Raw genomic sequence first — 26,258 nt, forward strand, 5'->3', positions numbered from 1 at the left:
GGGGGAGTAAATGTCTGCCAAGAAGCTGCAGGGGTTGGAACTGTCGCCACCTGAGGTCACAGATTTATTTTGGCACAACAACAGTCTTCCCCGGCTAATGGAGCCTCCGTCCTGCGCTGCTGATGTTTTCCAGATCTGCTTAATACACAGACATGGTACTACTACAGCTAACCTTAGCATGTATATTAGCCGTAGTATCTGCCTACCAGCTGCAGTTTGAGCACAAACCAGGAAGGAGCGAGAAATACTTGATGTTGTGATGCCTTGCTGTGCAGGGGTACTAGGACCCTCGTTTGCTGTGTTACGCCACCATCTTGGACAAAAGTCAGGTACTGCGACTAGTCGACGCCTGTTTGTGATGCGTAACCGTTGCAGCAAGGTCTTAGGAGATCTCACATGTAATAATGCGATATAGGAAACTGTAGTCAATACAAAGAGTAGCACAAAGCCATACATTGTGTCTTTGGAGAGGAGCAGAAGGAAATCCACTCGGTCCTGCCCTGTAGATCTTCAGCTTTTGGGGAGATTATTGTAATTCAACCATGGATAAGTGCAATATTTATATGTTAAATATGACCCACTGCCACCCTATCCAGGATGTAGCCCTATCTAGTACCTGAAAAAAACTGGAGATAAGCATCAGCAGACCTCCGCCACCATGAAAAGGAAAAAGCAGGTTGTAAAATGTATGGAAATACGATCTGCCTTGAGCGTGAAGTATTCCATTTTGAAAATAAACCACATTTTTTATTCTATGTCTGCGTACTACTTCTTGTCCCACACCAGCCTGCACCATCTGTGCTGAATTTATGTGGCATTGCTTCAGCTACGGCATGACAGAGTTGTTACGCAAGCGGTGGAAAGTGACACATTTACTTTAATGTAAATGTATCAGCTTCATTGCTGTTACACATCCAGTGGAAATTGGTGATGAGGAAGTTCAGAGTAAAACTGTGGAATTGCGAGGTTGATTGTTAATGGATTAATCTGGTTCCCCTTCAAACCCCACTGATGCTTAATGGGATTAAAATCAGGGGCCCCTGGAGCCTAAACACTTAAAACAGTAAAATCACCTGCCACTAGAAAATACTGAATCCACAACATACATCAATTCTTCTTTCTAGTGTTTTTGACAAGGTGGTCAGACTAAATTTAAACATGAGGTTAAAAACCTAATCAGTCGTCTCTAGAGTCGTTCCCTAATTTTTTTTTTTTTTTTTTTAGAATACCTCTAAAGATAGCCACTGGTATTACTGTATGACTGATGAAGGATAAAATCCATCACCTTATAACAAGCTTTTACAAATAATATGTTAAGTTGAGGTTTTGTTTATTCAGACAAGGTTTTTCAGGAAATTTTAATTTCCCGACATGTTTCGACTGTCAACTGCAAGTCTTTGTCAGATGAGTTCTGCTGATCGCCTTTGATGGTTCCTTTGAAGTTTCACTTGACTTCTTTGTAATAGTTCCAGCGAGATTCAACATTTCCTGAAAAACCTTGTCTGAATGAACGAAACCTCAACTTAAACTATTCAAATAGAAGACAAAATGAATCTCGCTGGCTTCATTCCCTCATTATAAATATAAGAAGTTAGGTCACATTTCGTATGCAAGCAATCTTATAAAACCTTGGTGCTTTGTTAAAAAAAACAAAAAAAACAATAGAACTTTATATCATAAATTAAGAAAAAGGGCAATAAAATGCTGCAACTGTGCTATTTCTGGGAAAAAATAAATCAAAGAACTTACTTCAGTATAGCTGTAGTTCTCATAATAAATTCCTTGAACCAAATCACCAATAGCACTTGAGATGATTTCAACCACCTGTAAAATAAAGATAACAAGAAGACAGTCATCAACATCCCCCACCAGATTGGTCCTCATTATAACTCACAACCCTTTCCTAAATGTCCTAAATCTAAGAACTTAGATGTATAAATCAGAAAATGTTATCACATCAGAATATAAAATTACTATCTTAAACACTTTCCAAAAAACCTGTCCCCTTTGAAGATACTTGGAACAGACCAAAAAAACGAAACAATCTTTTTTCGTTTTTTATGGTGAGTTGGCTTTCTTTATATTATCTACAGTCCTTAATTAGAAGGCAATCATTTGTTTTAATTCCTTAAACAGCAACCTGTGCCAAGCTAGAAAAAATTATAATTGTTTGTATGAAGATTAATGCCACAATGATGATTTCATAAAGCTACAGCAGGTTTACTCAATTTTAACAAAAGTGTCCCAGTTTGGATGTTTTACTGTTTTTTTTTTGTTTTTTTGCCAATTTTGTTCTTTGTCAAGTTGATTGACAAGAAGGGATGATTTTATTTCTGAACGATGGGTTTATGCAGCGACACTCAACATATAAAGACTGAGACATACAATATTTATCTTGTAAAAGCCACTTGCATGATTCAGAACAAAACATTGTTCAGCACTTGTGAAAGTGAGAAAAACCAAAGAATTGACTCCTGAGCTATGTGGCATAGTTCCACTTCCTCCACCACCTGATCTACAACCTAGTTACTTTGCAGACAGATAAAAAGAACATTATAGATTTTGACGAATTATGTATCTATTTATCAGGAATTTCATACCGAGATGGTAATAATCCAGTCCTTTTGTCTAAGGAAGACTGCAGTTTCCCAAGTTGTCTTACAGGGGGCATACATGCCTAGAGTTTAGCTGACTGTGACACTAGAGCACTCAGTACGCTGCAGAACAGAGGCTGTACAAAAAGTTAATATTTGTGGCTGAATCTAATGAATAGATAATGATTATAAATCACTGTGTCCTTTCTCGAGTCAAAGCCACCCAGGAAAGTGTCAGGAGGGGACACGGTCTCTTCCAGTTGGGACAAATAAGGTTGAATTTAGATTTTCTTTTAGCTCTTTACAGACATAGTGAGTGTCATTAGGAAATACTTTTCCCTTTGGGGTAACTGAGTCTACTATGGGAAAATATTCAGGAAACTTAAGCTGCTGCCCACAGACCTAGAAGGACAATGTGCCTACAGTATTACCAGATGTGGTTCTGGTCTCTGCCTGTGCATGCCTTGGGATGAGTGTGTGTGTGTGTTTGCATGTGTGAGCAATGGACCTTTTTTTTGGAAAGTATCGTATGGCGTATCCTCATCACTCTCCTTTCCTTCATTCCCAAATGAACTCAGATCGTATTTTACCGACAGGTCTCAAAGAGTGAAGGAGGGAAATCAGAGATCCATGGTGAGATTACTTTACAGTTCATCCAAGTAACAGCAGAGTTTTCCTCTCAAGGCCATATCACATAGTATCATCACTCTAAACTGCATTAAACAACAAATAAAGCCTGGCTTTAAAACTTAGAAAGCTGAAGAGGAGATTTGTCTGTCAACTGGTGTGGGGTAGACAGGGTTGGGGTCAATTACATTTTTCAATTACAATTACGTCTTCAATTATTCATGTTTAATTGCAATTCAATTATGATGACGGTAACCGCCATTTTTTTTTCAATTACAAAACAATTACGATTATTTTTCCACTGAAAGTCAATTACAATTACATTCTCAGTTACTGAAGTTCAATTACAATTTTACTAACTTTTATTCATATAGCGTTGTGATGAGTGTATGTGTGTACTGTGTCGTTTTAGCGTCTTTACTTTTAGTGCATTGATTATAAAGTATTCTGCAGAAGTCCAACTAGGGACAAGAGTTGGAATGTCACAATAGCCAGGGTTGGGGTCAAATACATTTTTCAGTTACATTTACGTTTTCAATTACCCATATTCAATTATGATTACAGTGACCAAATTTTTTCCAATTACAATTAAATTATAATTATTTTTATCCTCAGGAAGTCAATTACAATTACGTTCTCAATTACTGAAGTTCAATTACAGTTAATCATAATTACTGAGCCTGAACAAGTGGTAACCAAGAGATAAGAAAAAAACTAGATGATAGATATTTAGGACCCGTTATCATAAGAGAAGCTAACAGAACGCTAACACAAGAGGAAGGTTCACTTTTATTAGGTTATTTATTTCAGGCTCAGTAATTATGATGTGTTTAATACTTCTTTTTTGCATGTAGGCTCTTGGTAGCCTCAAGGCATTGATATGCCTGAGCATTTCTGACTTATCTAGGTGACTGTCCCAATAGTATGCTGGGCTTGTAATCGGAGGGTTGCCGGTTCAAGCCTCACCTGGGCCATCGCTGTGGGATGTTGAGCAAGTCCCTTAACCCCCGAACTGCTCCCCAGGCGCCGCAAATATGGCTGCCCACTGCTCCTCAGGGATGGGTTAAATGCAGAGGACAAATTCCATGTATGTAACATTACATGGCCAATTAAAGGCGAAAACCCAGATTTAATCTTTAGTATAGTGCATGGGTGGATTATGAATGTTTGATCCAACAACAAATCAGTTGGATAAGAAATGAGGGGCCAAAGAACCCAAACTTACCCTTTGGTGTGATCTTTCTCCTTGCTATAACTTGTTTTGCTTTTAAGTACTTGAGTAATGATTGGATATTAGAATTCAATAACTTGGGGTCTCTTCCTGCGTTAGCTTTGGTTTGCCTTCCTACTCCTCAATGACAATGTGCAGGTTAGTATAGGTGTGTTGAGACCGGAAAACAAGGTTAATAGCTTGGGGTAGTAGTGGTAGAATGAATGGTACTGTTTTATCCTCAGAGAAAAATTAAATAGGACCTAACAGTCTAGATCAGCTTCTCCAAACCATTTCAATAAGATTTAAAATCCTCATTAGGCTAAGAGATCAGCTGATTTGCCATCATTCCATTCTCAGTGTTTTTTTTCCCCCTTCCAGGAAAACAACACAATCAAGATGTGTCACATGCGTCTCTGCTACTTTGACAATTATCCCCCAGTCGTGTGACACAGCAGCCAATTAGGAATGCACAGTCAGTGGAAAATCTGTACAATTGTATTTAATGGTTCAGATTACTTAGTGTACATCAAGCACCTTGAGAGGACATAGAACAGAAGTGACAGGGAGAAGGGAAGAGGATAGTGTAAGTGTTTGGGGTTATTCTAAACTGCTCAGGCAACCCCCTTTTGGACAGCACCAAATAGTGAAAGCACACTAGGTTTAATTAGTGATGTGTTTAAAAAACAACCACACAGTAGACGGCTATTCTCGATATTACAATCAGAGGAATTCTGTTGTGTGCATGCACTGTACGCTCAAAGTGAAAGGAGATGTGTAAATGATTGGTACTGTATAGGCCAACACTCTATGATACAATACCTTTGTTCAAGTTCTTATAAAACAACAGTTGCTTTTTTGTGTGTATTGGAGCATACATAGTAGAAATATCAGTTAATTTTTTAACATTACTGATACTTTTAAGTTGATATAACTCTGTTTTACAGCTTCACACCTTATATTCTGAAAATAAATGAAGACCAGATAATGTACAGGGTTCTCGTCTGCGCTGTTGAGCGTAGGGGCCCCTGATGTTATAATTTAGCTCCCCTACGTAGTAATGTCACCCCCTAAGGTGCATTTTCAGTAACCTTGGAGAGATTAACTGTTGTTTTTTCCTTTTTAATCGGTACCGTCGTAATAATTGTTGCACACTTGGACACAAAAGGGACTTCCAAGCGTGCATGGGTTGTTTTAACTTTTTCATCTGAATAACCGAGAAACACATACATCAGCCGTACCGTATATTTAATACAGGTGATCCGATCTTCTCAGATGTTCCCATCTTTACCAGAGGACCCCGACGACCCCTGCTGCCACTTAGCAGAGCAGTGACTTTGACGCTAATATTTTTTGCTTTAGTGACACCTCAAACATCTGAACAGTGGTTTCCTTCTATGAAACATCAAAAACAACACAGAGAGGGCTTTTGATGGAAAAATAATCATTTTTACCAGCAATCAGTAGCGTTGTCGGGGGGGGACACCCGGCTGCTTCCTTGATATCGCTACTCCACCATGATCACCATCATCTCCTCTAACACTCTTGCTACGAAAACCACCGCTAACCAAAACCTGTTCAAGTGTAAGTTATCTGATTTTCCGCGTTTCGCCTTTATCTCTCGACCTTCTCCTGCTTTCGTCACCATCGTCCTACTCCCATTCAGATCAAAGGAAGGGGCCGCGGTTTCTACTTTTGCTACCTGTGATCAGGCATTCAAAGAGCACTGTTGCCACCTCCTGACTCAATAAAATATTGTCTACAAGTAAGATTTTTACATGTAAGTTGCATAAGGCTTTACTGCACCCGTTCCCTCTGAAGAACATAATTGACTTCTATACAAGTCATTGGTAGTCAAGGTTAATAAACCAAATGACATCTATAGATGTCAATGGCAGTCAATGAGTTAAAAAACAACCAAAAACGACTTTAGCTTTACTTCACTAAATTTGGCACTCAAATTTCAAAATTTTCTGCACACATTGCGCCACGTGATTCCCCTATGCTGTGAACAATTCCTGCTGAGAACCTTGATGTATAAGGTATACTCAAGCTTACTGCAAATAGTTCTTTCTAGATATAATTATAATAACCTGGCAGAGTATTTTTATTGGAAGACATTGGATATAGTAAGAGTGATTAAATAGATCACATGATAAAAACTGGTACAGTATGAAAGGCTGACCAGCTTTCTAAATCAAGAGCTCCAATTGAGACAGCAATATAGTTGTATATGACAGACGTCAGGTCGGCTGTCTCAGAGGAACAGCTCACTTCTGACAGACTGATTACCTTGGTGTTGTTAAGCTGTGCCAGGCTGGTACAAGCATTTGCCAACAAGAAGTCTCCGCTGAGGATGGCCATCTTGTTCCCCAGCTGCATGTCTTTGAGCGGGCCATCAGAAACCGTCCACTGTTTCAGGTCCACAATCCCACGGTGCACCAGGAACGCTGTGTGGATCAGCTCTGTGATTTCTGCCAAGCTCCTCTGGCTGAAGAATAGATAGAACATAGACAAGAGGAGCAGAAATCACCAAAGTCATAGGTTTAGTGTCAACAGCTTTCAAAAGTCTTCAGACACTTGACAGTTAGGGATCTTTTGGATGAAAACCTATTCTTTGTACAAGATGCTCATCTGAGTAATTCTTTTTTCAACTCAAATTGCTTATTTGTTGTATGCTTTCATTTCAGAGTGCAATGAAACAATAAACGAAATCATTTTCAGTAAAAAAAATAAAAAACGTGTAGTGTTCTAAACCTCGTGACCGGTAGTGTGTATATATATATATCGATATATCTCAATATTTTCAATTTCGGTATCGCCAAAATAGAGAACTTGATATATCTTGAATCTCAATATATTGCCCAGCCCTAATATTAAGTCAATAAAGGTGTGTTACTCAAAAGAAGAGGCTGGCTTTTAAGTTAAATTTTTGAGATTCACTACAGTTTGTATAAAAACTGTGAAACCTTTTGTAACAGTACAACTTAAATTATTGTGTATTTTAACTAATGCTTCCACATCTATAAATTACAGAGGTGTAAATAGTACTGATATATCCTACTCAAATAGAAGTACTGTTTCTTGATTGAAATTGTACTCAAATACAAGGAAGTCATACATAAAATACTAAAGTTCAAGTAAGAAGTAGCTCAAATAGTACTCAAAATAAAAAAAGTTACCAGTTAATTTAACCCCCTGTATTTAACCTCATGTATAAACTTAAAAAGGAAGAAACCAAATCTTGCACAATTGGAGCTTAATTTATTCTATAACACCAATGAAATCAATTTGGAAAAAAAAAAAAAAAGATCAGGCTCTAAGTATAGCTACATTTATGAACTGAGAAAATAACCGGCATCGATGCTGTTTTGGTGTCGTGCATTATGTTTAATCTAATTGGTTGGTTATAATGTGATGCATTTGAATGTTGTCTGGTCAGTTCATTTTTTGTAGTTTCACAATGTATGTTGATCATTTAAAACTAAAAATAATTTATTCAGTAACGGTTGGGTGTAGAAATGTAACCAATTACTTTTCTTGTTTTAAAATGTTCTTAAGTACAAGTAAAATTAAGTATTTAGAAATATACTCAAAAAAGTACAAATACCAATAAAAGCAACTCAATTACAGTAACGTGAGCATTTGTAATCTGTTACTTTCACCTCCGATAACTTTGGATTACAATTTTAAAAACAGGCCATAAAATAGCACATAAATCAAAGTTCCTGGTGCTCAGAATGTCAATGGGCTGTAATAAAAGGGAAAAAAAGTAACTAATCATTAGCAAATAACGATTCTTCAATATGAGGGGGAAAAAAGAGATGAAAATGGTCTTTGAATAGTGCCTTTCAGAACAGCCTTGGGGAGGATATAATCAAATGTTGATTCAGTCATCAGTGGAGGATAATTAAGCCTCTCTCCATATGGAGGGAGCTCGCCACGCTACGGCAGGAGGATCTATCCAGACAGGGTCGGCTGCACTGATGGCCACTTATGACCTTCTTTCCTACCACTGTAAGAACCTGATGAGCCGGTCGTCTGCCTCCAGCTCATGCCCCGTACTACGCACACACAAACAGGTAATTGCCATGCTCGGTGTTGGTTTGAAATAGATGTGATTAAAATTCAATAATGTCATCCATTTTGCCTCCCAATCACACCCATTGTCTGGTTGGTTTCTCTGCTCGGTGACGCACAGCAACAATAGTCAGTTCCCGAATGAAAGTTAATAAGATCAGGGTTTAAAATGAGAGGAAATTAACAGATTGAACGTTGTGTGTTCTTTCAAGATGCCTCAAAGTGATGGCTACACTTGAAAAGCTCTAAAAAGTCTTTGTTGTAACAAAGTTGATGAAGAGCTCTGATTTCAGGTCATTAAGTAAGTTTCAAATATAGTCCAAAGTGTATAAGGGGTGGTGGGGGTGTCAGTCACTGTTGAGGTGGATTAACCTGAAACAACTCAAACCGTTACATACAGTCGGTGCTCAAGGTTATATTAATATACAATTGACATATACATTATAACTGTGATTAAAATAACAGATTTAAATTTGGTAAAGTGTAAGTACCTTATTGAATAGTGTGTTAAGTTAAGGTTTTACTATTGCAACACATCATCAGTAGGGTAAAACCAACCTGTCTCACGACGGACTCGATCAGCAGAACTCATCTGAAGAAGACTGGTAGTTGACAGTCAAAACATTTCAGGATATAAAAACATTCCTGAAAAACCTTGTCTGAATAAACAAAACCTTAATATACTGGACAAATACATTTCTTTTTTTTCAAAGCCGATATCAATGTATCTGTAGATAACCCTATCTGTAGATAGCCCGAAATGTAGTATACTTTAGTAGCCACATCATGGGGTTCATTCGGGTTCATTCTACTCAGAAGATGCTTAGCTATAGGACATTTTAATGACAGCATATTATCTTATAACCAGACACCATGTCTGAGGAAAACATTTACCTCAGCAAACTAGTATTAATTTACTGCTTTGACAAATATTTGTTTGTATAGTATAGTACAGTGGTTCTCAAACCTTTTTGACTCAAGTACCCCACAACAGCCAAGATTTAGGTATCAAATCCTAGCATATCAGGATTTAATGGATCTTGGCGTCACCATGCTAATCATATCGTCACAGCTTCATTTTACTCTTTTTTGGAACTCCTGAAAGGATGGAGGTGAAATAAATATGAAAACAGAGGCTAGTATCGCACAAGAGAAGAGAGAAACCTTTTCAGTACACACTTTAGGAAAGCTGCACCTCCAACCCAGCAGTCCTGATCAATGGCAATGGAACATGGGGAGGTAAAAAGGGGGACAAGGGGGTCTGTGTATAAATAGCTTTGGTACTCAGTTGCATAGCAACCAATGCCATCCTGCTGAGGTGTAACGCCCCTTGCCACACCTCTTGTCCAGACTGTTATGTTCCATTTTCCTCCTTCCACAGTCTTGCAGATCTGAGCACATCCCTGTGTGATTTAAAGAGGCGGTCTGTCCATCAGCCACTCACTGGAATATGTTCTTTGGCACGGCTTTCATTGCTCACAAGACATTTACATGTGGGGTGAATTCAAGTCAGACCAGGCTTCTATAGGTTTATCAAATATGTTTGCGCCTATCTATCCATCTATCATGAGTATCAGTGCCAGGCAGCAGAGTGGGAAATGTTTTACAAATGCTGCCTGTCGGGAGGGAGGAGGCCAGCTTCTAGAGGTGTCAATCCAACACAGAGCCCACCCCACACAGACTCCCTCCATCTTGCCATTTCCCTATTAACAGAGGCACTAATGAGCCCAACAGTGGTAGAGGGAGAGGGAGAGGGGGAGGGAGAGAGAGAGAGAGAGAGAGAGAGAGAGAGAGAGAGAGAGAGAGAGAGAGAGAGAGAGAGAGAGAGAGAGAGAAGCCACATATTGTAAATGAGATGATCAAGCTATGTCCTACGTATGTGTTTGTGTGTATACTCATTACTCATCACCCTAGTGAATGATAGATTAGCGATATCCAGTCTTGGTGATGCATGTGATGCATGTACCAGGTCATAACACGATGTGAATGCCTAGCACGTTCTCATTGGCAGCATGAGAATCTGCCTCATACAGTCGCTCAGCCTGGAAACAAAACTAGGTGGGTGGGGTTTGTGTTCAGGAGTGTTCTGACGCTGTTTCCATTCTGCTAGTTTTTTCCAATGAAGTCTAATATTAGGAGGTTTCTACACAGACGGAACTCTCCGCCGTCTTTCAGGCCGCAGGTGCTCAATCACACCAAACACTTCTTTAAAGTGTGTTGGTTCGATTACACTATAGTTTCATAGCTTAATTTAATCATTTATTTTGAACTTAAATGAAGAAAAAGACAAACAAAACAAAAAAAAAAAACATACATACAGTATAGTTGACTAAAATATAAAGCATTAAGAGTAATTTTCATCCATAAAGCAAACATTATGTTTTGTTTCTTTTTCCACTCATAACCAAAATTGCTGAGGTAAACTAAAATATAGTGAAATATGCTCACAATAGTGTTTTATTGGTGCACTGAATGATGTGTTTTGCTCAATTCTAGTGACCCCCTTCCCATTGACCACTCCCTGTGAGATTACTCACTCATTAAATATTCCACCCCTGAGCTGCACAGAGCATAACACAGAGTTGGTCCAACAGCGTGACCAATACACAGACACTTGTTGGAGCTGGATCAATAAAAGGCCACCCTGAAACGTCCCATTGCCACAGTTGTCACTAGTCATGAGGGAGTGTGCCATTGGCATGCTGGAAGCTGGGATATCTGTGACGGCCCTGTAAACACACTTGAATGTGAATGAATTAATTATAGTTCAGTTGAAATATTTCCTAATTGATGAAAAAACAATACATTGTGCATTTATATTTTTGTTCGGTGTAGTACCAACTATGAGAAATCAATTTATTTTTTTGAAGTTGCCTGCTAAATCTCCCTAAATTGTCGTATTTGCAAAAAGATGATGCTATATAAAGACAATAACTACAGAGAAAAGAGTAGAGTTACCTGACAAAACAAAGTAATTCCACTATTTATCCCTACGCACTGCAGCCATGTAACTGAAGCAGATTGCTTTTCCCTGTCTGCTTGCCATGCACATTTCTGACTAAAGAGGATTTGATACATAACCACAGCCCACAGTTTTCCTCAAAGCAACGTATGCCAGAGAATATTTCTGTAAAATGGAACACCAGCTGCTAGTAAGGCTGGGCAATGAAACAATACAAATATATATCGATATAAACATTTCATCAATTTCAATGAAAAAATACATCAATTTCACTAAACTCTGTAAAAAATATAAAAAATCCAAGCTGCATGCTTTTAGTCCCACCTATCTCCTTTCCTTAACCCTGTGGATGACATCACGTTTGTTTTGACAACCAGATGCACTTCCACTAGGTGACGTAATAATCCGATTGCGACAAAGATTAGTGACGTTTGCCGTGGTAAAAAACAAAAAAAACTACAAGTTTCCAAAAATCGACTACTAAAAGCGCATTTATAACACTTTGCGGTGATATAATCTCAATTATCACTATGTTTGAATGTAAATCAAAGGAAAACAGGCTACCAGGCTACGAGGAACAATAGTGAAACTAAAAAAACGTCACATTGAGAATGGTTGCTCACACTCACCTTCCACTCAGAAATCAACATTAATCCAAAATAAGTATGATTTTATAAAATTGTTACATTTCTACCAGATATAGGCCACATAACGTTGTAGGCATGCCTATGTACAACCACACTAAGCATTCCTAGGTGAATGAATTATGATGAATAAAACATATAGTGGCTAAAATGTCAGTTATAGCTGATAATGTAGCTTGCATATAATACGATATGAGTTTTAGTCAGTCATCGTGAGTTTTCATGAACACTCAGATGAGCGGGTCCCTTTAAATTTTGTCCCCACTAAGAATTGTAGGTCAGCATTATCTGGTCTTCTTTGGTAAAAGATACATCAGTGTTTTTTAGGCTAAAGGAAGTTATAAAGGAAGCATTGAGCCTCCTTTCCATAGCTTTTAGAGAATTGGAACGCTCCTTATCATGGCCGCCACTTAAACACTTCCGGGTGTTAAGGAAAAGTGGATAGGAAAAAAGATAGGAGGGACTATTTGGATGCAGCCAAGAGGGGTCCAGCTGCAGCTCCTCTACGCTCAGCTCTGGAAGCTAACCCTCCATATATGGGCTCCTACACAGCAGCTCTTCTCCTAAGGGGGGCAGTAATGCAACATTTTGGGTGCCAAATGCCATTAACAACCAAAGATGAAGAAGAAGCTACTTTTCTTCTATCGTCGGATCAGCTGCATTTCTGAGAACATGGTAGGTCAAGAGTTTTTTAAGTGAATAGATTGATAAAGTTATTAATCCTTGACACTTCAGACTGACTATTACTCAATCCTACACTGTGGGTGTAGTGACCTTAGGTCATTGATCCCCACCGCTGTACGACTGTACAATAAAACAGTCTGGGGCATTGTACTAAATATGTAAATGTATCTCCTTGCCCCCACATGTAAATATGTAAATAATCTGTATCCGTTGTATTTGTGTGTCCATTAAAAAAGGATGGCATGATTGGTCTTATTTAGCAGAGGTTTATCATAATGTAAATTAAAACTTCATGTGTTTTAAATGTAGATTTGAAGGTTTTGTGTTGTTACATAAAAAAAATTGCTCTGACCAAATCTTATGTTTTCTCTCTTTATGTGTTATTATAGAATTAAAGCAACTTTTTCCAAATAAACCTATTTAACTCACTGATGCTTTTTAAATGTTTTTTTTTTTTCAGATGCATGTTTCAATTTTTGTCAGCAACTTGAAACCTGAGGTGAGCTGCTGAATAATGTGCTGCGAGCAGTATCACTGCTCCATTTGTCCTAAACTGAAGTCATTTAAGCTTTAGAAGTTGGAGAAGCACTCTGATACACATGTAAAAAATACAATAGCATTTAAAGGTAAAATTCACATGCACGCAGACAGCCTATTGTGTAAATGCACATCTGATATCAATGCTGATTAAAGGAAAATGCTCCTATTAGTTATACAAGTTATTTTTGTCCTTGTCCTATTCTTTTAGTAATCATTTCATTTTGCTTCTATTTGTTTTAGATGTTGATTTGCTGTTACACTTTACAGTGCAGAGATGTGGGTCATATGGAAGTATACTTCAAGATGTGCAGCCGTGCCCAACGCCTACCTACCTCTACTGAACCTATCCCAGTCACTCCTTCTCCTTCCCAACCTGCTTCAACAGCTGCACCAGTTCTCACCACTCTTTCACCTAAAGTGTGATCTAAAATGCTCAAATATCCTCACTGTAGCCTCTTATTATTCCAAAAAAATGTCCCTACACATATCCAAAAGAAACACACAACACCATCACCTTCAGGAGGAACCCAGTGGACTACGCTCCTCTCATCATCAATGATGACCTGGTGGAGAAAGTATCGTCCCTCAGGTTTCTGGGTGTTCACATCCAGAAGGAGCTCTCCTGGGCCACCATCAGACCCATCCTCTCTGACCCCTCCCACCCTGCTCCCCTCAGAAGGAGATACGGATCAATCAAAGCTCCACCTCCAGAATGGCAAACAGTTTGTATCCCTGGGCCATGAGAACCCTGAACAAAAAATAACCTTTTTCCTCCCATGACTCAAACTACAATAATCCACATCAAAGTGTAATACACTGAGTCATATTTATTTATTTCCTAACTGGTAACTTTATATTTTTATATTGTGTGTATGGTAATGTATATAGTCTGCTGAGTAGTTTTTTAGTTTTATATATTTATACTTCTTTCCTTTTCCAATATTATATTTAGTGTGTTTTATGTCATTCATGGAGAGCACCTTAATGTTGTACATGTGTACAATGACAATAAAAGCTTCTATTCTATTCTCCACTGTAGTTGATGCTTGTTTATGTGGAATTGTTGTTGTTTTTTCTTAATTTTATATTTTGTTTTGAGCACTATGATGTGACTTTTTCTTTTAGTTGGCTTTTTATAAATAAAGTTGAATTGAAATTCAAATAAATAAAGATACAAAACAGATGTCTTCCTTACGTTTCATCATGTTTACAGCCCATTGTATTTGTTTAATATTGTTTTGTGTTGATCTTACATAACTTAATTTGTACTTTTTTTGACATTACTAAATATTGCCTTTTGTCAACCACTTATTTGTGTCTTTAGTTAGCAAAATATGATCCATATTACTTGCTTATAACTTAAACAATACTGGTTTGATACTTCTTTGGAACAAAATTATAGAAGGATTTTTGTAACATTTACTGTTCGTGCTCGCCAAGGTAAGTTTTAGTGGTTCAAATGTAAATGTATTTGTATCTGGCATTGTATACTTAATAGGTTAATAACAGTATGCCTATTCACAACTGTAAAAAAATGTGCATTTTTGTATATTTTACTGATGTGGTTAATATTAGATTTATGATATATATAGCAATAACTATTCCTTGAGGTCTACTTTCACTAGATCTGGGCTATAAGCTGTGCTTTTACTTAAAGACAATATACATGTGATTCTGCATATGGTTAATTATTTCTAGTGTTATGATAAGACAAATGTGCATACATTATGAGCACAAGACACCATCCTAGTAAAACCTTAAAATTGCAATTTTTTTTTAAAATAACAGAATACGTAAAACATTTACACAAATTGTCTAACGTAAAACCACGTCTTGAACGTTTTGATTTTGTAAAACAATACAACAATTAACTCTGGACTGTAAGAATTACTTTAATCATAAATATATATATATATATATATATATATATATATATATATATATATATATATATATATATATATATATATAAAGATACTATACATAACTGACAAAGTTATTATAAAACAAACTTAATGAAATATTTTACCTTCATGTATTGTACTTAAACTTTGAAGGTAGAAACAATGCTGTGAATCGTTAAGCATTGAATTTATCCTACATTTATTCCCATTTTAAGGTTAAAACAAAGAGGTTGTGATAGGACTGCAGTACAAATAAAACAATTGTGTCTCTAGAGGAAATCAAAACGATCGAAATCATTCACGGAAATGCTGACTAATTTATATGTTGTTGATGAGGTGCATTATACTTTGTTTTTTTCAATGTAACACTGCTGAGGTAACAAAGGTGTTAAAACGCAGAGAAACCTTCTAGAAGTGCCTAGCCAACATGGCTATGCTAATGGTTTTATTTTGTATTTTTTTCTTCTTTTCCTGATGTCACTTCCGGAGCTGAGCGTGGAGGTTCTGCAGCTGGACCCTCTTGATGCAGCCTCAGACCAAGAACTGCAAGGCATTCTGGGCATACCTGTCAAGTAACCCATTTTGGCCGGGAAACTCCCATATTTTACCCCTCTTTCCCGCCATCTTCCCGTATTAGTATTTTCACATAAATATCCCGTATTTTAATGTAATAATAATTAAAAGATGCCTTACTAAACTGAACGCCGTCACTAGCCTCGTGAGAACTGACACCTGAAATGGCCTGAGTGGCAATTCTCGCGAGATTAGTGCCGACAGCAGCAACAAACCTGGAAACAACTCAGAACAGAGATGATGAATGAAGACGTTATGGCAAAAAAAAAACAAGAACTGGTGTAAATACGTTGTAAAATGTGACAGAGAGTTTATCTTCCTAAAGAGCAGCAGGATGGGACACAGTTACACGTTCTGTTAGATTAATAACTGATATAACGTCTACCACAGCGGAAGGAACCACGTAAGTCACCATGAAAAATCAGCCAATCACAAGCTCCACAAATATACACTGCTTTAAAAAAGTGTTAAAGAATGTAAAATCTAAATGTGTCTAATAAGTCATTAGTGAATACCAAAGAACCACATGAGTGAGTGTGAAAAATTATAAGAACATATGTAATGAATAAAAAATGTTAATGTCTAACTTAAAGACAAGCAATGTGAAATTAACAGTAAATATGCAACGTGTTGACTTGTATATAAACTGTAAGTATATTAAATAAACACATGTGCTTCATATACACATTTATGTTTTTAATTTAGGCTGTAATTTAGGAATTAGGGCTGGCCGATATAGAGATTCAAGATGTATCGAGTTTTCTATTTTGGTGATATAAAAAACTATAATATTTCATATATATATATATATTATAGCTTATTATGTATCAAAATACTAGTTTTAAGAGTGACTGCTTTTACTTCTCAGAACAACATGTAAAGCTCAGTTAGATGGATTAATGAGTGCACATATTGTGCATCTGTTTGTTAATAAATGTTCCTGTGCAGCATTTTGCATCAGCAAATTTAACCCAGAATTGTTTTTCTGATCAGACTTTACTTGATAAAGTTATCTAGATTTATATCATATATATCACTATTTTGAGAAAATATATTGAGATATGAGTTTTGGTCCATATTGCCCAGCCCTAATAGGAATGTTCACAGCATTTCAATGTTAATAAAAGTCGACCTATTAGATTCTAATCACATAATTGTATTTAGATTTCTTGTACACCTATCTTAAAATATAAGGGATAGTGGAGCTTGGTTGGGTGGGTGGGCCGGCTCGTAGTGGGCGCCAGAAAATTTCCCTTATTTTCAAATTCAAAACTTGACAGGTATGATTCTGGGGAATGTCGGCAGAGGAACGGCTTTCGCCTGTCAACAGTAGCTGTGCATAGAAGCATTTTAATATTTTACCATCTGAAAATATTTTTAGTAGTGGGATACTTGAGTATTGTTACATATACCAGGACAGCTTTACATACTTAAATGGTGAACGAGCTTGTCTTTCTTGCCCAAAACCTGCAAAACTTGGTTGAATAGTGCTGCTTAATTTATTCTTTTATATGCCGGTTTGATATTTCCATATATGACTGGACTGGGTAACAGGCTTTTGTTTCATGTACAGATGTTTAGACACCTTCAAGTTAATTCTAATTTCGATTTGTAGATTGTTACATATACCAGTAGGCCTTAAAGCCTGAGAAGGTAAACAGTTTTCCTTTGCAGTGAAACATGTTGAGTCATTTTTAGCTTTGTTTTTTTTACAATTTTATGCTGGTTTGATACTGACATATCACTCCATTTCATGTCAGAGATGCAGAGGTGTAAAGAGTACTATCCTACTCAAGTAGAAGTACTGTTACTTGATTGAAATTGTACTCAAGTAAAAAATAGCTCAATAATACTCAATAGTACTCAAAGTAAAAGTTACCAGTTACTTTCACCTCCCACGTTTATTTTTGGTAATAAATCTTGCCACGGTTCCGTTGCATACAGTAAACATCTCATGTATTAACTTAAAAAGGAAGAGACCAAATCTACCACAATTGGAACTTCAAATAACCTCCATTAAATGCTGTTTTGGCGTGCTGCATTACATTTAATCTGATTGGTCGGCTATGATTTGATTCATTTGATTATTGTCTTTCATTTGTTTAGTTTCACAATGTCCGTTGATCATTTTAAAACAAAAAATAATTTACTGTATGTATTTTTTCCTACGCTGTGTCATTACCTCTTTTATTCACAGGAAACCAGGACATTCTTAGAATATGGTTAGATACAGTAAAGTTACAGTTTAAGTGTTCCTAATGATTGTTCCACAGTAAGCTTGCAGCAACATATCATGTTTAGTGTTAAACTGACCAGAAAACTATGATCTCTGCTCTCATCTTGCTTTGAAGGTAATAATATAACTGTGTGCTGAGTTATATTCAAATTTCTTTCCAAAGAAGTTTTTTTCATCCAATCGTAGAACACACCCACAAACAAACCACAACCCCACAAATCACCCAAAGCAATCTGACTGGCTGCCGCAAAAACCTCAAACAATGGTAATCGCTTAAACCCAGATTCAGTATGTCATTACCATTATAAGACCAGGTGCAGAATTCAAATATTTGGATTTGATAGGTGATGGTCACTGAGTCACCCCATCGCAATGTACTTTTACATTTTCTTTGTCAACGTATTTTGTTAGATTAGACTTTAACTAAACTTATGCGCTCCAGAGCAGAAGACCTATGGTTCCCACTGCTGCTGAGCCGAGCTGTAAACCAACACAAGAACAAAGCCTGCATGTGCTGACCAAGGACCAGGCCCGCCAGGCCTCTCACAAGCCAGAACCAGTTGAAATGTGCTGGCTCGGAACGAGTTGTGAAACCAGCCGTGAATCCTGCTGCGAAACCAGTAAAAGGCTAACCAAGAGTTCAAACCCTGAATGACAAGGTATCAATAACTATTTAAAGTGATCTAAGGCATTATAAACTCTATCTTTGATGGCACTTCAGGCAAATTGATGCAACATTAATAATAATTATTATCATTCTCATCACTCCTTGTCTACCCCCTTACATTTGCACATTAACCAGTAATTTTAATTGACAGTGAGTTTTTCTGTTTTTTCCAATGTGATGTTGACCTTTTTAATCACTCAAACAAAGATTTTATCCAGTTCTTCAATAGTTTAAAACTCAGACCCACCTGGGGTAGATGCCGCTCACCATGTCCTGAGGAAGGAGATCAGATGCAGCCTGGCTCGGCCCAGCTGCCTTTGAAAGTAGCAGGACAATCAATCCCCGCATCTGCAAGTTGTTCTTGCTGTCGTAGACAAATCCTCTGAAAAGAAAAACCATCAGTGTTAAAATAAGTTCCCACAAACAAATTTTTTTTTTCTAAATAACAATGAATCAGCTATTGAATGTAACATTTAACAACTACTAACTAAGTGCTACCATGTTTAATTATAAGATTATAAGATAACAATTTCAATTTGCAGACACATTTAGTAAAAGCGATGTACTACACAATGTGTTAGGGTTAAGGGACTTGCTTAACGTCCCATAGTAAAAGCAAAGGTTGGATTCTAAACATTAAAATAAAACAGGCTATATATCCCGAACAGCTAAATTGGAAAATCGTTTTTTCAAATTCCATAACTTTCAGTTAACAGAAATTTCATGACCGTGAGGACGCCGTCTTTAAAATTAAAAAAAAATAATAATATTCAAGATGTGCTGCAAAGTTTAGCGCACAATTATAAAGCTGAATTTTAAAGGCCTGTTAAAATGTATTGAATATATATTGAGCATTATTATAAGCTGATAAGCAATATGAAATTTGATAAATTTTTGCTTCAGAAAAGTTTTTATCTTTGGCTCTAAATAAAAACTCCTGCCCCTTTAGCCAATACACACATGCCAACACACACACACACAGAGCAATAACTGCCTGCATGGTGGGCAGATTAAATATCTTTTTCCAACCTCCAGGGACCGGTTAGACAGAGCACCTCTAATCCCGTCCCTATTGGAGCCCCTTGTGCCATGAATCACACTCTCGTTAGGAGCTCCAAGGTAGACAGGCAACCACGCCCACCCATCGCTCCATGCCCAGACACCAGCATCTCCACCACCACCCTCTGACCCACCCATGCACTGTGAGGTGGGGGGAGGGACATATAGGCCGAGTGAATATAAGAGAAGGACAATAACGAGTTTTAGGGCACAGGCCAAACAGAAACAGAAATAATACTCCAATGATTAACCATGTTCTACATTCTTGCTAATTTTTCTGCTAAAAAAACCCCAAAATTATCACACAGAACACGACCCAGCACGTCTCCAGGAATTTATGACACGGTTGACACAATGTGTGGCTATCTTTATTCATAGCAGTTGCTTTTTATTTATGGTCACACAAAAAAAAAAACCTAGTGGCTGTGCGCTAACGAGCACAAGCGTACTGCCTCCGCTTAAAAGAAAGAGACTGGAGCACAAATGATGGAGAAGCTTCCCTCCTCTTGGGAAGTCCAAATACGAGCCAGTGGCCTGAGGTGGCAGATGATTAATATTTATGTCACTATCCACACCAGCACACATCAATCAATCACAACCACTGTTCTGTAAGAGGTGGGGGCAAAAAGATGATGTAGAACAGGAAGAGGGAGAGAGGAATGAGCTGCTGTCATTTTAAAGGGTTGTGAGCAGGTCACCACGCCTCCTGCTCTGCAACGGTGCAGGAATTTGGAAAACCATCGCAGGAACTGATGCAAATGTATATCCCCACGTCGCGCGACATCGATCCTCTGCCTTCAAAGACAAAGTGAATGGCGGAGTGAACATGGTCTATATGTGAGCGCTTTTCTCCACCACAGAATTTATGTGCAGCATCAGCTCGTGGTCTGTATTAAATACTGTAATAGATAATGATAAATTTACAATATTATATGTATGTTAGCTCATGCTTCCAAAATAAAAAAAATCTGCTACAATATTCTGTTGGTTCAAAAGACCCTGAAAACCCATACAGTGTCTTTTCATTTGACGTATATCATTTCCTCTGTGTCCCTTCAAATTCCACAAAAGAAGTGAGGTGGTAGATGAGTCGTCTATGCGATAAACAGTACGATACCTGTATGTATGTATGTATATATATATATATATATATATATATATATATATATATATATATATATATAGGGTGCATAAGTTTCAGAGGCAATGCAATTTAAAAATTAAAAATAACTAAAATATTTGCATTTCCTGAAGAAAATGCAAGTGAGGATGCAGGTGCTGGCTTGCATCGCACTGCATTAGCTTAGCATTAGCATACATTTGTATTAACATCAGTATTAGCATTAGCTAGAATTAACCTTAACATTGGTAAGCATTAGCACTGGTTTGCATTAGAATAGTCTAACAATAGCATTAACTTAGCATTAGCACTAACCAAGTATTAGCCTAGTGTTAGCACTAACCGAGCATTAGCACTAACCAAGTATTAGCCTAGTGTTAGCACTAACCGAGCATTAGCACTAACCAAGTATTAGCCTAGTGTTAGCACTAACCGAGCATTAGTACTAACCAAGCAATAGCCTAGTGTTAGCCCTAACCGAGCATTTGGGAGTGGTGGCCTAGTGGTTGAGGACGCTGGGCTTGAAATCGGAGGGTTGCCGGTTCAAGCCGGTTCACCTGGTCCATCACTGTGGGATGTTGAGCAAGTCCCTTAATCCTGAACTGCTCCCCAGGTGCCGCAAAAATGGCTGCCCACTGCTCCTCAGGGATGGGTTAAATGCAGAGGACAAATTCCATGTATGTAATAACATTACATCGCCAACCCCCGATTTAATCTTTAATCTTTAATTAGTACTAACCAAGCATTAGCCTAGTGTTAGCACTAACCGAGCATTAGTACTAACCTAGCATTGAAATTGGATAAAAAGGCTGAAATAGGTTGAAATAGTTGAAAAAGGTTAAAAAGCATTAAAAAAAAGTTGAAAAGGATTGAAAAGGTTAAAGAAAGTTTTAAATGGGTTGAAGGTAGTAGGTGTTAAAGGTTGAAGAATGGCTGGGGATGAAGGGCTTCAAATTTCCAATAGAAATGCATGGGAAAGAAAAAATGGAATAAGTTTAAAAGTTACAAATTATAAAAGCGTTAGCATAAATCTCGGGAACTTTCTAAATTTAATGATAGCATTTTTTGTCAAAATTGGACAATCGGTGTAGGAGGAGTTAACGCAGACGAAAGAAAAAACGGATAACAAGCTTCCGGCATCCTCACCATTGAGATGAGGCAGCAACCAAGGTTTAATAAAACATTTTATCGCCGTGCATGCCAATACATCTTAGGGCTATGTGCTATGGACCAACAATCATATCTCGATATTTTTTCTCAAAATGGCTTTATATGATAAAATGCCACACAGGCCCATTTATTACAAACAGCTGCACAATATGTGCCACTTTTGGCTTTTTCTCCTCTAAGGGACAGCACGTGTGAGTGAGTTCTGTAGTGTGGCTTGTTTAAGGGAAGGTCTGAGTTGGAACACACTAAGCATTCCATCCAACTATGCTTTTAATGCTGTTCTGATGAGTATAAAAAGCAGTAACTCCTAAAACAAGCAATATATATATCGATATAGGCTATATTGTAATTTCCTATATCACCAAAATAGAAAACTCCATATATCGTGAATCTCGAAATATCACCCAGCTCTAATACAACTCATGCAAATAAAACACATGTTTATTTTCCAAGTAGGTGTAGTTTTTTTCATTTTTTTTTTTATCAACATGAATATAACAACAGATTTAAAGCCTAAGTTTAAGGTAACTCGATCAAAACTCTCAAGAACTGTCCTCTAACTCGATAAAGTTTCCTCCGCTGGCTGCAGTCCCCTCGCTCAAACTCCACACTTTGAGCAAAGTCAGCTGTGTTGCAGTTTTTTTAGAATGAAAGGAAAGGAAACACCAAAAGACCAACCCAGTGAGGGTCGGGCTGTCTGCTATTGTGGATATTTATATCTTGCGTGCGTCTAAGGCTGAGACTTAGTTGGAAATACGAACCAGCCAAGCCAAGCTGACAGTGAGGAGTCAGACTGTCAGAGGTCTGTAAACCCCGCCATACTGCTGCTACAACACCCAAATGGATCATCATATCAGATTTAGGTGTATAGGTTATTACACCCTTGGGCTCCTGTTTCCAACACACCCGTCTGTGAGGCGGGACAGTGTTGGAGGACTTTTCATTCTTTTTTTTCTTGCCGATCATGTTCCTGATTTCCTTTGATAAAACAAAGGAAGCTCAGGCAACTGTTTTAAGGACGTGACCAAATATTTAAAACCTGATTCAGCTTCAAAACAGATTCAAACTGTCTCACTAACCATACATTTAGCCTGTTGTGGTTGCATTCATTTTTTAAAATCATTTTGGGCACCAAATCGAATTAAAATTACTGAATAATACTAACAATACCCTTATCTAAGTTTTTTACTATGGTGCTGGGTGACAGTAATGCCATCCAGAGACACTATTTGCTCTGATAAATTCTCTTTGGACCAAATAAAATAACTTCAGTTTTATCCTGGTTAAAAAGGATAAAGTTACAGCTCATCCAGGATGTAATGTCTTTAAGACAAGTCTGGAGAGTTAAAAAACAAATCGAAGAGATGCTTTTGTTTGAAAAGGGGATGTTTGATTTTTTGCTTGAAGCCCGGACGATTTTACATTCCACTCGCAATGCATCGGTTGAGTATGACTGGTGTGCCCACCGTGGACACTTAAAAAAAAGTCCTCATGTAGTATACATCCGGGTATTTCTTGCATACTCAATCTTCATACTATTTAATGTAGGGCACTATAAAATCCACAATACCGGAATCGTGGACGGAATCGACCAAAGAAAACGGGTGAACTCGGAAATTAACAGAATCGGCATGAAACGTTGTCACCGTGAGGCAAGGAACGTTTTTTTATGGGGAAATGTTTCCGGGGACCGTCTAAACCACCACACACCGTCTGAACTGCCAAAAAACTAAGCAAATCATCATTGACTCCTAAAACCAGAGCCGATTAGTGCCTGCTTAACTTTGCTGTGTCTGTTTCTCATCAAGCGTAGCTACGCCAACATGATCAGCTTTAATCAGCTACACCCGCATAGAGTGTTTGTTGCTACAGAAGATTCGTGGGAAAAGTTGCATGTTGTTGTGGACGAGACCACTGATGCCAAGGATTGTAGTCTGAATCATTGTAGGTTAATGATATAACTTATGATACTGTAAAATATTCTGGCCCCTAGTGGTGAAATAACTGATGTATCCTTGCGTCCATTTGCTTCTAATTAGGTTGATCAAAACTCAAACAATAAACCTGCTCAGATTCAGTAAACCATTGATCCCTGAGGGTAATCTGGGTGACAATAATGCTGTTCTCATACATCTTTATATGACGTATAAATAATTAAAAAGGAGCAGTCAGAATAATCCATGTCACTACAACATTTATCTACCTTTCAATTGCATCTTACTTTATTTTTTTATTTTTTTTTTACATACATTTTAGTTTTTTTATTAGTATCTATTTTGTTTCCTCACAGGAGTTAAAAACTAATATTTTCTGAAAAAAAATGATTATTGCTAAAAAAATTAAAAAAATAAATAAATAAATCAAATACACCGGTACAGCGGTATCTTGAGAATTTATATAACGAAAATATATACCGGTATTCGATATGAACCGGCATACCGCCTAGCCCTAATATTATTTTAGGTTTTTTTTCCCTAACCCGCTTCGAGTTTTAGCCCTCTGAAAAGTCACTTACTGACCAATTCTAAAACTGGGCTGTTTGAGCGGGTGTGTTTGTAGATGCTGACTCCACACAACAATTGATCACTAGTGACTTTCTTTTGTTATCCAGATACTCTTTGTTATTGTTTTCAGCCAAAAAAAAAAAAACTCTACATTACAGTAAAACACATGGATATTTAAGCGGCTATGGTGATTGTGAGTCAGAAAAACGCTGTTTCATGAAGTGTGTGCGCTGTGCAGCAACAGTAGCTTCAACAGCAAAGGCAGTGTTTCAGCTGCTTCAAACACTTACCAGAGCTGCTACTTTGCTTCATTGTCATCATCTCATGTAGAATTACAGGAATAGTCCATTCAAGGTGATAGTCCACTATTTTGTCCGACCGCTGTGTCACATTGTGTCACAAACACAGTGTTGCCAGATTCGCGGTTCGTGTTTGGGCTGTTTTTATTTGAATGGGCGGGTTCCCAGATGTGATTGGGCTGGAAATTGTCCATCTGATATGGCAACACATTCCCAATTTTACTTGTGATGTCACAAATCTAGAAAATTTGAAACAGAAATTCTCTCTGTGTTATAAGACTCACACGGACCACAAAAACTACTGGATGGTTTTATTCTACATTTTGTGTGCTGGTGGACACTCAAGTTACCTCATGTGTGACCAAAAAAAACTGAAAAAGTAGATTTTTCATAATACGGGGGTGGGGGGGGGGGGGGGGGGGGGGAGTATTTTGTCAGCCACCAATTGTGCAAAATCTCCCACTTAAAAAGGTCTGTAATTTTCATCATAGATATACCTCACCTATGAGAGACAAAATGAGGAAAAAAAATCCAGAAAATCATATTGTAGGATTTTTAATACATTTATTTGCAAATTATGGTGAAAAATAAGTAATTGGTCAATAACAATAACCCTAACCCCACAAACAAACATCACACACACTTCCACTCCCTTCCATATTACTCCCACATCATTCATTTATTTTACTTGTCTCTCTTCCTCATACTGTTCACATGGGACAATAAGTGTAAAAGCACCCTTAATGTCACTGGTGTATTTTTGCATTTTTCAGTGACCGGTTGCTACCGGTTGCATGTAGCTGTGGGGTGAGGCAGGCGACGGGGGGTGCAGAGTTTTTACGTCAGTGACATAACCAAAAGGGACCATTAGGGAGAGTGCTAAGCGCAAGTTGCTTAGTTCTGCTTTAAGCATTAATTTATTTTTGATCAGCTGTCTGCGACCCACTTTTGGGTCCCGACCCCCACCCATTTTGAATCATAGCTCTAAAGGGACGGATTTGGCTCCCAGGCCTCAAGTTTGACACATACTCTAGATTGTCAGCAACACGTAATATTCAATGTGTATGGCGTACAAAGATGCCAGCAGCAGTACATGTGGCTGAACTACGAGGATGGCCATGGACAGCAGGAAGGAGTGAGATGCAGCAGTTTTGTGCATCCTCCCAACCTCACCCTTCTCAATAAAGTTGTAGCCGTTGAATTTCACAGTTTCAGGGTGATGAATATGTTGTATTACTGGTATATGTTCAATCAACAAATGTTTGGTAGATTTCTTTTTCCAAAAAGGTAATTGTTTATCACCGAAAATGCCAGTAGGCTAAATAATTAAATGAAGCAAACGTGATATTTCTGAATAAGATGGTTTATTGTGTGATTACAGATTA

The 26,258-nt window shown here is 37.7% G+C and overlaps 1 protein-coding gene and 1 long non-coding RNA gene across 3 annotated transcripts in view; one reads left to right on the forward strand and one right to left on the reverse strand.

The window, feature by feature from the left end:
- The window catches only part of pdss2 (prenyl (decaprenyl) diphosphate synthase, subunit 2), a 34,432-nt gene that overhangs the window by 6,614 nt on the left and 1,560 nt on the right, over positions 1-26,258 (reverse strand). For both annotated transcript variants that reach the window (XM_028438906.1, XM_028438905.1), the window contains exons 2-4: positions 18,969-19,103; positions 6,724-6,922; positions 1,750-1,824 (exon numbers count right to left, since the gene is read on the reverse strand). In XM_028438906.1, coding sequence (XP_028294707.1) covers positions 1,750-1,824; positions 6,724-6,922; positions 18,969-19,103 — 409 coding nt within the window. The remainder of the gene's footprint in view (positions 1-1,749; positions 1,825-6,723; positions 6,923-18,968; positions 19,104-26,258) is intronic.
- On the forward strand, positions 12,767-14,117 carry LOC114456874 (uncharacterized). Its single transcript, XR_003672896.1, has 3 exons — positions 12,767-12,792; positions 13,262-13,300; positions 13,582-14,117. It is a non-coding gene; the product is annotated as an uncharacterized LOC114456874 (long non-coding RNA).

This window comes from Gouania willdenowi, chromosome 22 (genome assembly GCF_900634775.1).
Source record: "Gouania willdenowi chromosome 22, fGouWil2.1, whole genome shotgun sequence".
Classification (NCBI taxonomy): domain Eukaryota; kingdom Metazoa; phylum Chordata; class Actinopteri; order Blenniiformes; family Gobiesocidae; genus Gouania; species Gouania willdenowi.